Below are 16,551 nucleotides of genomic sequence, written 5' to 3' on the forward strand. Positions count from 1 at the left end.
TGTCGGAGGCGTTAGTACTCGACCAACACCATCAAGCTCGTTCTTGTAGGTTCATATGTTCGGGTGGTCGAGCAGGATTTTGTAACAACAAATTGATCTCATCTCCACCATCTTGTAAGAATAATTAGTAAAAATATACATGTATAGCATTCATAGCTGTCAACCAATTAATGTGGTCATTGAGACCCATTTGGCTTAGAAGTGTAATTAATCTTTTTTTCAAGAGTCAAAACACAATTAACTCACCAAAACTTTAGAAAGCATCTGATAAAATTTTTGACATGATAAGTGGGTTTTCAACAGATGTTCATATATGCTACTATCTTTTTTTTGGCCAAAATATATGCTACTATCTAATGTACCTTAAGGAGAGACATGAATATAAAGGGTATCCCACCCTATTACCCTATTGGGCCTATTATACAGTCAGGCCCAAACTATTTAATCCGTTCTCATATATGGGTTGGGGCCTCCATTTAAACCCAATGGACTGGGCAAGCGAAAACTCCTCAGGTGCTTTCCCTGCGGGTCAGTCTTTGTGTGAGCCATGGGTTACCAGGATTGGGTTTCAAGAGGCTGGCCAAAATATGACAATTAGTCCCTCTTCTTTAATTAAATAACACTTAAACCCCTTCCTAGTTAGATAATAACAATTACTCCTTTCTTTATTTGATAGAGGGGACAAATTCTTCTTACATTTAACTTTTTCAGTTGAGTGGTACCTTTGCTGTTACATCTATTTTAAAATCCGAAATTGCCCTTAATTAATAGACTTTCGTTTACAATTTTAATTAGCCTCATGCATTACCATCTTTTACAGGAGGAGCTTCATCAATTTTATAAAGAATAATTATTACAAGAAAGAGAGAAAAAAGTTATTACAAAAAAGGATTTTGTTTTAGAAATCATTACAAAAAAAATATTCGTGCAAATCGAATTTTATTTAACGCTCGTACTCTCTCATTCTGTTCATAGCTCTCAGTCTCACTCTCTCTCTCTCGGTCTGGCTCTGGAAGCTCCTTAGGGTTTATGGAGTTGCAATGAACATCCGCCGTTACCGATTCTAAGTCTGTCTTCATATCTTTGGCAAGTTAAAAGAAGGTGAAATTCGATCGAACTCTCTATTCTTTTAAAAATGATGCCTACGATTTCCATTTCTGCTTGTACAGATTTCTGATGATATTTATATTTGATTGGATTCAGTTTTTTCAAATTTTCATATCTTCGATTTCTTAATGATTTCACTGTTTTATATTGCCGGAGATCTTTATAGCTCACTCTAGTTCTAATCTTGCGTTTCAGTGAATATTTAAGCATCCAGAGTTTTCAGTTTTTCTTTATTTCTGTTATTCGAACACTGAAACTCCAATTGATAACAGATTTATGTTTAAGTTTCTGTTGTTTTATCTGTTTCTGTTGTTTTATCTGTTTCTTTAGATTATATGATTCCAGAACAAAGATGGCGCTTACAAAAGAAGAGAGAGACCATAATGCTAAAAATGGTAAAGAATTCCCGTGTCTCTTCAGGATTCAGAAGAAATGTGACAAATCTTTCAAAACGGTTAACGCTCGGGATAGTCACATGTCGGATAAGCATAAACATGATAAATTGTTTAATATACCCGATTATCCTCAGGCTGAATCTGAGCCACCAGCGGAAGATGAACATTCTGAGTCGGAACCTGAGCCGGAACCATGATTATGCAGTAGCAATAAAGGCGATATTTGTAGTCCTGTTCTGGTCAATCCTTTTTCGCTGTGTCTCCGCTACTGATCACACCGTCGGTGGAGAAATCGGTTGGGATATTTCATCTGACGTGAAGAGCTGGGCTTCGAGCACTGTGTTCTTCACCGGCGACAACTTAGGTGCGTCTGCTTTCCCGCTAATGTGCGCCCGAAATTACAGAGATTTAAATTATTTGATTTTCAACTGTTTTTCCTTTTTTTGCCGGAACTATCCTCGGTGAATGCTGAATTGATTCGTTTTTAAGGGCATTCATGTCATAAAAATTTAATTCCTCTTCCCTCAAATTGAAATATCCCATTCAGACCTTTGTGATTCCTCAGATATTTCTTACGTGTAAGGGTAATTTTGTCACTTTATACTAAAAGTACGTACACAAGGAGCTGGAACTTTTGCTCCTCTCATAGAGGGTAATATTCAACTAACTATAGCCACCTGTCATTGTACTCCACAAGGAAAGACGCAGACGCATGGCATTTCTGCGTTCTGTTACGGTTAAGCTAGGGTATTTTGGACATATCACATAACCAGACAATTCCCAATTTCCCAAAAGCACGATTAACTGAAAATGCTTTACTACAATTTGCAGTGTTCGTGTACACGCCCGAACACGATGTGATCGAGGTGGAGGAGCAAGGCTACGTTCGGTGCCAGATTCGAAGCCCAATTCGCACATACAACGATGGTGACACTGTGATCCCTTTGATGAACCCAGGCACCAGGTACTTCGTGTGCGGCAGGCCTGGTCATTGTTCTCTGGGAATGAAGATTCAAGTCGACGTTCTCCCTCGCCCTCAAAGAGTAGCTTCATCTCCAAGCACAGAAGCTGGAAATTCCAACACTACCGCTGCATCTCCTGTTGGCTCCGGTAACCGAGTAGAGGGCCCAGGTGTAAATCCAAATCAAAGGCGCAGTGCTCCGCCGCCTGAAAACCCTCCTCTGCCACATCTTTCAGATGTTCAACCTCCTCAGTCACAAGAAAATCGTAATACTACAGGGCGTCCGAGTCCGAATGGAGCTTCACAGAGAGGGGTGGTGTTGGCTTCATGGTTGGGTCTCTGCAGGTTTACTGTTACTACTGGCGGCTTCTTCTATTCAAGCTTTATCGCCATCTGCTACTTCGCACTTCTATGATTTTACGTGATTTGGTTCTTGCACGTATCAAATGCGCGAAGGTATCTTTGAGTCCTCGGTCCTATATTGTTAGTTTGGACAAAAGTAAAAGAGAGAGTCAATATAGAGTTTGTCATTAGACAAATACATACATATATACAGTAATCTGTACTCCTAAAATTAGAGTTTGCAATGTATTGCTTTACACCCTAAAATGCCAATATATGAGATAAGTACTCCTTACCGTCTCAAGGACCTTTCTGAGCATAATCCCACCAAACGAATGTCCACTAGAGACAACAACAGCATCTTCAAGAAATGCACCACTGGAGATCAAAGTAATTCAAGACAATAGGTACTTCAGGCAATTCATCTCATTTTCAAATATCAATTAAGGCAATTCATCTCATTTTCAAATATCAATTAATCTTCCATGATAAAGCCTGTTTAGCATTCAGGTAAAAGCAACATCGAAGGAACATTTTGCAGGTAAAATAATACAAAAGTTAGGATTTTACTTTGAGAACTTTCCTTTTAAATGGCTTCTACCAGGAAACAAACAAAGCTAAAATAGAAAACCTGAGAGGAATTAAGAAATCCAGTACAAGCAACAACACTACAGAGCAACGGTTTCATGTTTAAAGATTGAAATGCAGTCAGATGAAACCATCTAGAATTTGGACTAAGAAACACCAGACAGGGTTCAAAACTTGCTTGAAGTCTGGTTCGTTCCCAAATAAACACAAAAACAGACCAGAACAACCATATATGATTATGAATATTTCTGTTCCAATAATAAAGAGAAAAAAGACACTCGAAACGCCCAAGAGAATGTTACCATACAACACCTTACACAATCCAAATGGCCAGTTTTGCTCATAGAAAAAAAGGTTTCAGCAATCTCAGGAATTTGAAAATTTGCCAAAATGACCTTCTAAAATGAGTTTTTATACAACATAACTGTTCATATGAACAGTGATTTGGGGGACATATAGACAGCTGCCTTCCTATTTGTGTTTAGTTATGTCAGTGTCAATTTAGGGTGTTTCAATTTTCAGTAACTAGCTTGGTTGTAATGGGAGATTATATGGTATTAGTTACTAAATTCATTTTAGCAAGCAAGTATTAGTCTCTAATATCAGATTTAGAAAGTAGACTTAGCTTTTGTTTAGAAGTCTACATTTTCTTATGTTTTTATTTGAATTCTTTGTTTCTATTTAGTTGCTATTTTTGTTTGCTTGCAAGTGTTTGATTTGAGAAACACTTGTGTTCAACAGCCGGTATAGCTGCAGGTGAGACCCCAAGGGTGAACCCCTCTTCATCTCTCCATATGCTCTTCTTTTACTTCTTATCCTTTTATGTTGGGGATAATTACCGTTGCCCCCCTCTATTATAGCTTAATTACTACTTTGTTCCCTATACATTTTGAAATTACTAATTCAACCTTAGAATTTACCTATAATTAGTGTTGCCCCACTACTGAGCACTCTGTTAGTTAACTGATGACGAGGCAGTTTTTATTTATTTAAAAATTCCAAAATAACCCTAAGGTTTTATTTTACTTGTTTATACTTTATATCAAATTACACTCTTACCTTAGTAATTAGGAAAAATTTAACCTTAATTTGGTAGTTCCTTATTTTTTAGCTTTTTTATACTTACTTTTCAATTTGGTATTATTTTTTAGTTTTTGTTATTTACTTTCCAATTTGATGTTATCAATTTTAGGAACTTCCTAAAATTGATAACATTAATTTAGTTTTTGTCCAAACTACATTCGTGCTTGATTACCACATGATTGCTTCATTCTTATCAAATGCCTCTTGCGAAGGTAATTTTTCAGTCCTCAATCCTATATTGTTAGTTTGGACAAAAGTTAAAAAAGAGTCATATTGCCAATGAGGGGTTAGTCTAGCAGTAAAAGACCCAGTAGGTTCGCACCCACTCGGCGGAATATATATAAGTAAACATTTAATTTCTGCATTAATATAAAAAAAGCTACCCTGAAGATGTTATCGTGGCTAGCACAAGCTAGCCCGATGAACCTCAGATCAAAAAAAAAAAAAAAAAAAAAAAAAAAGGAGTCATATATCGTTGGAGTTCGTAATTAGACATACATATACAATAATCTGTTGATAGTTTTCGATAAACTTTGATGGTTTTTGCGACTGAACTGATAATCTCCTAAGACACTAATAGAATAGAGGAGTGCTAATTACTAAATGGTTGATTGATTGGTCGTGATTGAGTAAACACTAAATGATATGATATGATGTGATGGATTGGGTTGATTGAAACTGAGCTCCGAGTTTGAGTTGTTCCACATTTGTACCGAATCCATTTTAAGCCGCTTTAATTTCAATGCTCACTCAAAACAACATTATTTTATAGAGCAAATTACATAATATCTCTTGCCTTTGTAAATTATTATGGGCACACTTATAGAATTTGTTACATAACATCCTCTTGTGCTTAATTTTTGTTAATTTAAATTGAGAAGACCTATTTATCCTTGCTGGATCTTTTTATAAGTGAAAATGAAACTGAATAAAAAAAATAACTTAAAATCAGTCATGTTGTTTTGTACCATCTCTTTTTCTTCCATAGAAGTTGAAGCCGCTTTGAGCGTAAAAGATGGTGGCTAGAATTTTTAAAATACAATTAATGTTGAGTATAAATTTGAAACGTATAGAATATGAACATAATAGCATACAATTTCATTGGGTATACATGTAATTTGCACTATATTTTATTCATTCGTTCTTACAAAGCAGGGCTAAGTTGTAGTTTTTGTAACAACTCTCTTAAATCGAGAACTATGACTAAAAAATTGGTTCGATATGAATGTTGCACACTGGGGGTGTTTAGAGGATGTACTGAATTTGGTTATTTGAATATGATTATGGTGCTCATCTTCTAAACATAGTTAAAAGTTATGAAAAAAAAGTGAGATATGAGGTTCTTGGTTCAGAATTTGTTTGTGAAGATGGGAATGTAGGCCAACGATAGATGGATATCCAAATTTGTATTGAGCAATGTGCTTGATTTATTTATCAACATGAGGTTTTCTTTCTCTCATTGTAAATCGTAATAGTAGAAAACTGTTTTCAAAACCTTTCCCATTCCCCCCCCCCCCCCCTTCTTTCATCATCCCATCTCTGCCCTAAAGACTCAAAATCTTCATTGGTAAAAATTTCTATTTTTCTGTTGCATTCTAAACGAATTTCTCATAAATTTTCGTAACATTGAGGGCAAGACTCTACCCCATTACATTAAAGCTGCAAGTTCCATATGCTACAGAAAGTTCGATGAGAAACTAAATTGGAAACAACCAAGTTGGAAAATTTAAAGAAACCGATGAAAAAGAAGAAATTCCAATATTTTTTTGTTATTTTCCTTTTTTTGAATAATGTCATTGAGGGAAGGAGATAGATTCTCCTCGAGGATTTCACCATTTGCAGGTGCTCGGATGAAATTGCAGAGCTGATGGTGCTTTATGGCTGCTTCATTGTCGAAATATTGAGACATTTCGTATTGGGTGGGAGTTTCCGTAAATCCAAACTCAGACTTATTCATATGGGTTTTCACTTTTCTATTGAGGAATTTTCTTAGGCTTAAGAATCAACTCCTCTTCTTTGTCATTTCATCTTTATTCGAACTATCCAAAACCCAGAAAGAAGAAGAATATCACCAAGTTGGTGTTTGTTCTCCTTCCATGATCATGCAATTGCTGGTGGTGAGGTTGGTTTTCCGGAGCCAAAGAAGGAGATCACAACCGTGTGAGGAGAGAAAACAGGTTAAAAGGTGTGAGAGGAAAGTGATTAAGGATTAGAAATATGCTAACCCTTGGATAAGAATGAAACACATGTCAACCGTTTAACAGTACACTAGATGAAATTGAGTCATATTGAAACTATAGCTGATACAAATCCGTCCCAGCAACACTAGCAAGAGCCCGAATCACCTTGGGGGGGGGGGGGGGGGGTTTGAGAAGCGGCATGTGGGACCCACGGGAGTAGAAGTTTAAATTTTTTAAAGGGTAATTTTCATCTAGACCCCTGAGGTAGAAGAGTCGAGATGGGGTGGTGATCCTGACTCCACCTAGTAATGTCATTGGATTTTTATTGTGTCCTAGTTCATCTCATCAATTTTCTTAAGAATGGAGGACAGATAGCCAGGTTAGACCTAAGTGTTTTAATTAAATCAAATATAAAAGTTGTATTGTATTCTGTAAGTCTATATAATTATAGTTTGATTGTATTGTGATTAAAATAAGGTTTTGGGTCACTTACTCGTACAGGGGTAGATTTGTAATTGTATGGGGATTAGAATTTTGGGTTTTTCTAATGTGGAATAAATTAGAAAAAATAAGCAACAAACAAAAGGGTAGTACCTTGTAAAGTGTGAGAGTGGTAAGGTTTTCAAGCATAGTGGAAATTCTTTAATGTTTGGTAGACGTAAGCAATCTTGCCAAACCACGTTAAATTTTTTGCAATTGTTAACATGTGTTGCTTGTGTTTTTCTTCGTGGTTTTGTATCTACCCCCCTCCACCCCCAAAAAAGAAGGAAGAAGGAACCTGATGTGGGTATCAAAATATGAAAATAATTTTATTTGAAACTTTTTTTTAAGTAATTGATGCATGATGCACTTGGATTGTTTCACATGATTATCTGTATCTCTTATTGGATTTGTGAAGCTCATCCTGTATGTGTTGACAAGTCCCCAACTACATGATTAAAGTAATGTGTTGCTACCCAATACCATAGTCAAAAGATGAAGATGTGAACCTCTTTTTTTTTCCTTTTGTAGTTGATGTTCCGCTAAATGAATTGTATTTTCTTGAAGTTTTATGTAATTAATTAGGTATTGTGTAAAAAACTTATACGTGTGTAAATCTTTTATTCTTTTGTTCTATAGTGTCCTATGACCTGGGTTACGGCTCCCATCAGATTGCTAACTTAAGAGCCATATCAATCTCCCACTCCAAGTCCAATCCTGTAATAGGAAGTGTCCAAGACCGGTAAGCATCAACATAGGCGTAGTCAAACCATTCCCACAGAGCCACGTGGACCTAAGGAGCCAAGGCCGGGCAGCACCTTGATCAAGTCATCCACAAGAGGCAGTTAAGGAAATTATTGCCTATCTAAGCATGACACGACACCCAGGTGAAATTCCTGGGGCTAATGGCTTGAATGGAGTCGATTTAGCTACTTGCCTACCCAGGAGTGGCATGCCTCCAAAGGAGAGAAGTCACATCTAATGGCTAAAGATGACAAGGTTAGTGAGATGAACCGGCAGCTCACAACCCGAAATTGAAATGTTAAGTCTATATAAACCTAACACTCAAAGCCCAACAAGTATGAGGAATTTACCTCACCATTCACCTACGCACTGAGTACTCACGCTCTGGGCATTCACCGTTGTGTTCTTGAGTGACTTGATCACCTGAGGCAGCTCCCTGACTTACCATAGGTCGGCCTGCACTCAATCTTTTGTGAGTGCAGGTCAGGACATCAAATCGGGACATGCAACCGGTTTTCGAACGCAGCAAGTCTCAGCCCTATGGTTGTAGTTGTCTCTAAGAGTCTTGGCCTAAACTATTAGGTTCTCTAGGATTCCATTGAATTACCTAAGCTCTTAGTTAACATCTTACTGAAATTTAGAAGTTAAAGGCATCATTAGTTCTTTTATAGTTAAATAATACTCAAAAATAAGACTACATGTTTAGTTGGTTTCAATCACTTCATTTTCCTCGATGGCAATGAAACTCAAGTACTTTATTTTCAATTTATCTGACATTGGGCTAGGCTGGGCTGGGCTCTAGCCTACTTGAAATTTCTGAATTTATATTCAAGGAACATTGAATTGGGCTAGGCTGTATTAGAATTAAAATGGTTTACGGGGCTGACTGATATTGGGCTTTTTTGGCCTCCATAAAGGGTTCGGTTCTTGTGGCTTCTCCATTTGTGGGGAGCTCAACTGAACCTGCATTTTATCTCTTCTATCAATGCAACTTCGACCAAGAGGCAAGAGCCTATATATGGGGTGGTTTTCCAACTCCCAGTGAAACTGTAGCCACCCCAACGCTGGCCCATCAGAAGAGACGGTGGCCGCTCGATCAAAAAAATAAACCTGGACCCAAGCCCGGCCCACCATGCCAGGGTTTATGTAGCAGCCAGCCTTGTCTCGTTGACCCTGATTGGTCCGGGCCACATTGGACCTTGTTGACCTAGAATTTCCCTAATTTCGTATTGACTATTTTAATATCTTATTATTCAACATTGGACTTTTCTGGTTAGAGCAAATTGCACTGACACCCCAAAATGAAGACTTTAAAACACTGACACCCCACTTTATGTTTTAAAAGCACAGACACCCCTTTCATTAAACACATTAGTCCATTCTGTTAATAAAACCATTAATCCACTGTTCATTTTTCTGTAATTCCAAAAATGCCCTTAGCCTATCTATTCTCTCTCCTCACCCGATCTCCTCTGCTTCACCCTGTCCACCTTCGCCTCCGGTAGCACCAACAACGCGGCCAAGAAAGAAAGATCGGCAGAGGAGAGGCCAAGAACCGATCACAAAGTCTCCGTTCACTGGGGAAAAGAATTCGAAGAACCGAATCGTTGTCGCTTTTTTCTAACACAATACTCTCTGGAATCCACTCTCGCTTTGTTGTTGCAGGATCCAGTGAGGTTGGTTCCATGGCTGGTCATGAAAAAAATGCCTTTTCCTGAACCGAATCCGCCATTGTACAGAGATGGGGAAGATAAAACAAACACTCCCCACTATTTCAAAGAATTCTTTATCAGCAAAAACCCATCTGGTCCTATCTGCATCTTCTTTTCTTCTCTGTACACATTCTCAATCCCTCCCATCAATAGAGATTTCTTTGACGAGTCGAATCTAAACTACCGAATGAAAAGGTGAGTTTACTAATCAATATTTAATTTCAGGAAAATTAGATGTAAAGGTGGATTTAAATCTAGGTTTCTTGAAGTTTTCATCTCCACTTTTCTCTGCTACGCTTCCAACTTTCATCCATCCACCTTTGTTTTGCTGCTTACGGCACAACTTGCTTACTTTTTCTGGCTTTTAGCTTTTAGGCGGTTTGTTTTACAGTTCCATTTTCAGGATTTTTATTTTTTTTTAAAATCAGTCAAGGGCTTTGTTCATCTTCTTTTGTCCTGTACCTAATCTAATTTACGGAAATGGTGGTTTGTCGGAATCCGTCTGCAACTGGGTCGGAGTCGAATGTGACGACAATTGCAGTTATGTTGCCACTCTTCGTCTCCCTGGTGTTCGCCTTGTTGGTCCGATCCCGTCCAACACCCTTGGCCGGCTCTCACAGCTCCGAGTTTTGATTCTCTGCTTGAATCGTCTTTCCGGTGAGATTCCTTCCGATTTTTCTCAGATGAAGCTCCTACGCAGTCTCTACCTTCAGAACAATCTCTTCTTTGGGTCTTTCCCTTCGAGCTTGACCAGTTTGGGTAGGCTCACACAGTTGGACATCTCGTTCAATAATTTTACCGACGACCTACCCTACTCCATCAACAATATCACCCACTTGACAGGGCTTCTTCTACAGAACAATGGCTTCTCTGGAAATCTCCCTGGCATTAATCCTCCTAATTTGACGGATTTCAATGTTTCAAATAACAACCTCAACGGCTCCATCCCTACAATGCTGTAGCGGTTCTCAACTTCTTCCTCTGCTGCTGATCTTTCTTTCCGGCGGCGTTGCTGGTGCTACCGGAGGTGAAGGTGGACAGGATGAAGCAAAAGAGATTCGAGTGAGGAGAGAGAATATAGGGTAAGGGCATTTTTGGAATTAAAGAAAAATAAACAATGGGTTAATGGTTTTACTAACAGAATGGACTAGTGTGTTTAATGAATGGGGTGTCTGTGTTTTTAAAACATAAAGTGGGGTGTCAGTGTTTTAAAGCCTTCATTTTGGGGTGTCAGTGCAATTTGCTCTTCTGGTTAAAACAGTCTACTAAGTGTGAAGGTTGGAAGGAATATTGATCTAGAAGGGAAGCTGTAAAGAATTTTATAGAATAATTAAACTAAGAATTTGACAAAATAAATTACTAAAAAGAAAATCTCAAGAAAGTTACATGCAACAAATTCTATAGAATAATTAAACCAGAATTTGATAGAATAAATTAAATCTACTACCAATCATCTCTATTACAGATGAGGACAAATCCAAATTGGAGTACATATATAAGAAACAATGTCGGGGCCAACATAGAGATCCTCATCAACTTTATCATTACTCTCCATGCTATAAGATCCTATGTCTGTACCCACTCCATCCATTACTCTAAGATCAGGATACATATCACCCTGAAGACCAGCTCTATTAATATCAGTGAAGTAAATGCAATTAGGTTTGCATCTTAAATTGTCTATGGAGGGCAAGATGGAGAAGGAGGAATTCAAACCCACAAAGACAGCACGTTCCTTGAGGCTGCTCTTCACCTCTGTCCACTTTCTACTGTCAAAATTGAACTTGTAAACATCAAAAGACGTCGTTTCGTGGATCATCAATGTATAGGGCTCATCATGTTCCTCATAAACATAATGTACAACCATCAAGAGTTCTCCTGCGGACTCCACAAGATAAGCTGCACTTCCATTACTTGCACCCTCTAGTGCTTCAGCAATCATAATCGTTTTTGCATGAGTACTAGAGATGTCGACCATCACCAACTCACAACAGACATTGACAGCATAAAATTGACCATTGAAATAGATGACATCGTAAAAATCTTCAACACCATCACTATGAACAGGAGTCCAAACATCATCTCCCAATCTTAGAAAAACCAGTCTATCAAGTTCAGAAAATATCATCATCACAACACATCTTTCTTCATCATTTTCTTTGTTATAGGAAAGGGTTGGTGTTGATGACAATATCACTTTCTGAATAAATGCAGCCCGAAGATATTTTGGATTGTCATACTCTAGGTGACCTTCACGTGCGTTGTCTTGAATATTTTGATCAAGGGGGACAGTAGTTTGATGTGGAAGGCGAATCCGTTTTCGAGTGAGCGGGTTTAACAAGTGAATCTCCAAATCAAGCCCCAAAGTTAACAACCAACCTCTGGAGGAAACACACGATCGGCCACGGGCCTCTGGCAAGTCGAAGTAGTAAACCTTATTGGTAAAGAGACTAAAGAAACCACGCTTATCACTGTCATTGTCTTCGTTCTCTCCAAGCATCAGCCAAGGAGAAGCAATATTAGGAAAATCCCATTTTTCCGCCTCTACAACCGAGTAGTGCCAAGTTCTGCAGACTGCACCAAAATGAACAATATCTTCCATGATCGACATCTTATCCACGATCAGTCCTAGAAGATCGTTACCGAGTTCGGACCAATCTGCCATAATATCCTTTCTTCGTCTCCCTAGACACAACTATAAAAACATAACACCAAATTGGAACATTAGAAAACATATATATAGATGCTGTCGATACAAGGCAATCGTAGAATAATGATCTTTTTTTATTTCTTTCTTTCGTGTCTTAACCTGCACGGTCAAAATCCTAAAATCCTTAAGAATCCGTGACCGTGTTTTGTATCATAGGTTTATTTTGTACTTAAAGAGGGAAATAATGTATATTTGCTGAGCGTTGTTTTCTTGTTTATTTTATTTCCACGTTCTGTTAGTGTAATGTTGTATGTTATTCGAATACTGTATATACACTAGAAGCCCAGAAAATCATTTCAATCCGTTCACAAGAAATCTTGTCATCAATGATGTTTCTGTTTTCATTAATTGCAACAGTTTTATATTTCAAGATTTTATTGTTAGGATAACAAGTTGAGAGCAAGAGAAGAGAAAGAAATCGTAATTCTTGCATCAAAGCTTCTAATAGCAGCAGGAGTCGAACCAAAAAGAAGATGAAAAAGAAAGAAAACAAAAAAGGTTTGAATATCATTAACAGGAGAAGACCAATCCACAAAGGAATTAACCAATCAATCTGTAACAGAAAAATAAAAGTACCTGCAACGCCGAAAAACCAGAGCGAGAAAACACTTCACACCGCTTTCTTCTGTGTTGATTTGTTTCTCACTCGATGATGCACGATGGATGATTCATCTTTTGGCATTGCTCCTGTCGACCTTTAAATAATAAACAAAAGGTATCTACTTCAAGAGTCCTAATTCAAGTCAAAGTCAGCAACAAAATTTGTAAGTTTTATTTATTAAGATTTCCTACGATTTCCTACGATTTCCTACTATTTGTATTTGTATTTGTCTCTACTTCCAAACTCATGGGTACGTTAGAAATTTTAATCTGATTTCTCGTTTCTCTCCATACTCGGCCTCCTTAAAATAATAATAATAATAATAATAAAAAATTAAAAAAAAAAAACTCTATTCTCTTTCTCTATTGCTCCGGTTATTCGTTAATGATCTTCAAATTTATTCATCTTCATCTTTCTGATCTAGTATAATCAGGGGTTGGGATATAAATTCCCTTAATTTTGTCAGTTTTTTCTTTTTTCACATGTGAAATGTCACTATTTGACCCTCAAAAACAATTTTTAAAGTAAAATAATGGATATAAATGTCATTCATAATTAAAAGCTAATTCCTCAATTCCTATTTATTCTCCCCTCTTCTTATTAGAAACTTACCCTTCAATCCCTATTTATTCTCCTCTCTCTTCAAAATCTTATAAGATATTCAAAAATCAAAATGTCATTCCTAATTAGAAACTAACTCTTCAATCCCTATTTATTCTCCTCTCTCCACTCTTCTCTTTTCTTTTCTTCCTATTTATTCTCTTCCCTTTGTATAAGCGTGGGTTAAGAAAATTTGAAAAAAACTACTCCACAATTAGTTTCTCTTTTTCTGTTTTTCATTTTTTTTATTTGATTTTATATTCTATGTAACTTTATTTCCTCTGTAATTTTTGTTATTTGATTTGTATGGTGAATAAATGTTTATAGTTAATAGGTAACTAACCATCATTGGTTTGCATCTCTTACCTTTAAAAAAAAAAAAAAAAAATCGGTCTACGTCTCCTACCAAAGAAAATTTTGACCAGCATCTAGTTTTTTTTATATTGTTGCTTTAATTTTACCTATATTTTGTCCCAAAAAAAATATCATTATCAATAATTTACCCTTTTTCAAATATATATGGGTCCCACATAGGGGTGTAAAAGGACCGGATTCGGTTCGGATAGTGATACATCCATATCCGCATCCTATTATATTCGATATGAATGTTGCACACTGTGGGTGTTTAGAGGATGTACTGAATTTGGTTATTTGAATATGATTATGGTGCTTATCTTCTAAACATAGTTAAAAGTTATGGAAAAAAAAAAAGAGATACGAGGTTCTTGGTTCATAATTTGTTTGTTAAGATGGGAATGTAGGCCAAAGATGGATGGATATCCAAATTTGTATCGAGCAATGTGCTTGAATTCTTTATCAACATGAAGTTTTCTTTTTTTCATCGTAAATTCGTAATAGCAGAAAACTGTTTTCAAAACCTTTCCCATTCCCCCCCCCCTTTTTTCATCATCCCATCTTTGCCCTAAAGACTCAAAATCTTCATTGGTAAAATTTTCTATTTTTCTGCTGCTTTCTAAACGAATTTCTCATAAATTTTCGTAACATTGAGGGCAAGATTCTACCCCATTACATTAAAGCTGCAAGTTCCATCTGCTACAGAAAGTTCAATGAGAAACTAAATTGGAAACAACCAGGTTGGAAAATTTAAAGATACCGATGAAAAAGAAGAAATTCCAATATTTTTTTGTTATTTTCCTTTTTTCTGAATAATGTCATTGAGGGAAGGAGATAGATTCCTCGAGGATTTCACCATTTGCAGGTGCTCGGATGAAATTGCAGAGCTGATGGTGCTTTATGGCTGCTTCACTGTCGAAATATTGAGACATTTCGTATTGGGTGGGAGTTTCCGTAAATCCAAACTCAGACTTATTCATATGGGTTTTCACTTTTCTATGAGGAATTTTCTTAGGCTTAAGAATCAACTCCTCTTCTTCGTCATTTCATCTTTATTCAAACTATCCAAAACCCAGAAAGAAGAAGAATATCACCAAGTTGGAGTTTGTTCTCCTTCCATGATCATGCAAGCGGTGGTGGTGAGGTTGGTTTTCCAGAGCCAAAGAAGGAGATCGCAACCGTGTGAGGAGAGAAAACAGGTTAAAAGGTGTGAGAGGAAAGTGACTAAGGATTAGAAAAATGCTAACCCTTGGATAAGAATGAAACACATGTCAACCGTTTAACGGTACACTGGATGAAATTGGGTCATATTGAAACTATAGCTGATAAAAATCCGTCCCAGCAACACTAGCAAGAGCCCGAATCACCTTGGAGGGGTTTGAGAAGCGGCATGTGGGACCCACGGGAGTAGAAGTTTTAATTTTTTAAAGGGTAATTTTCATCTAGACCCCTGAGGTAGAAGAGTCGAGATGGGGTGGTGATCCTGACTCCACCTAGTAATGTCATTGGATTTTTATTGTGTCCTAGTTCATCTCATCAATTTTGTTATGAATGGAGGACAGATAGCCAGGTTAGACCTAAGTGTTTTAATTAAATCAAATATAAAAGTTGTATTGTATTTTGTAAGTCTATATAATTATAGTTTGATTGTATTGTGATTAAAATAAGGTTTTGGGTCACTTACTCGTACAGGGGTAGACTTGTAATTGTATGGGGATTAGAATTTTGGGTTTTTCTATAAGTATATGTGGAATAAACTAGAAAAAATAAGCAACAAACAAAACGGTAGTACCTTGTAAAGTGTGAGAGTGGTAAGGTTTTCAAGCATAGTGGAAATTTTTTTATCTTTGGTAGACGTAAGCAATCTTGCCAAACCACGTTAAATTTCTTGCAATTGTTAACATGTGTTGCTTATGTTTTTCTTCATGGTTTTGTATCTACCCCCCTCCACCGCCCCCCCCCCCCCCCCCAAAAAAAAAAAAAAAAAAAGAAGGAACCTGATGTGGGTATCAAAATATGAAAATAATTTTATTTGAAACATTTTTTAAGTAATTGATGCATGATGCACTCGGATTGTTTCAATGATTATCTGTATCTCTTATTGGATTTGTGAAGCTCATCCTGTATGTGTTGACAAGTCCCCAACTTCATGATTAAAGTAATGTATTGCTACCCAATACCATAGTTAAAAGATGAAGATGTGAACTCTTTTTTTTTTTTTCCTTTTGTAGTTGATGTTCTGCTAAATGAATTGTGTAATGTGTATATTTTTCTTGAAGTTTTATGTAATTAATTAGGTATTGTGTGAAAAACTTATACGTGTGTAAATCTTTTATTCTTTTGTTCTATAATGTCCTATGACTTGGGTTACAGCTCCCATCAGATTGCTCACTTAAGAGCCATATCAATCTCCCACTCCAAGTCCAGTCCTGTAATAGGAAGTGTCCAAGACCGGTAAGCATCAACATAGGTGTAGCAGACCATTCCGACAGAGCCACGTGGACCTAGGGAGCCAAGGCCGGACAGCACCTTGATCAGGTCATCCACAAGAGGCAGTTAAAGAAATTATTGCCTATCCAGGTGTGACACGATACCCAGGTGAGATTCCTGGGGCTAATGGCTTGAATGGAGTCGATTTAGCTACTTGCCTACCCAAGAGTGGCATGCCTCCAAAGGAGAGGAGCCACATCTAAT

General features: G+C 37.2%; 2 protein-coding genes across 2 annotated transcripts; one reads left to right on the plus strand and one right to left on the minus strand.

Annotated features, from left to right (window-relative positions):
- The first annotated feature begins 1,499 nt into the window (after window positions 1-1,499).
- Window positions 1,500-2,878, plus strand: LOC149012813 (uncharacterized). The gene is made up of 2 exons (XM_089157665.1): window positions 1,500-1,866; window positions 2,334-2,878. Exons 1-2 carry the CDS (start codon window positions 1,500-1,502, stop codon window positions 2,876-2,878), a joined length of 912 nt encoding a protein of 303 aa, XP_089013791.1.
- Window positions 2,879-11,051: 8,173 nt separating this feature from the next.
- LOC149012814 (F-box protein SKIP23-like) lies at window positions 11,052-12,257 on the minus strand. The gene has a single exon (XM_089157666.1). It carries the CDS (start codon window positions 12,255-12,257, stop codon window positions 11,052-11,054), a length of 1,206 nt encoding a protein of 401 aa, XP_089013792.1.
- Between the last annotated feature and the right edge of the window lie 4,294 nt (window positions 12,258-16,551).

This window comes from Hakea prostrata, chromosome 6 (genome assembly GCF_041222555.1).
Source record: "Hakea prostrata isolate BN-2017 chromosome 6, UWA_Hpros_2, whole genome shotgun sequence".
NCBI lineage: Eukaryota > Viridiplantae > Streptophyta > Magnoliopsida > Proteales > Proteaceae > Hakea > Hakea prostrata.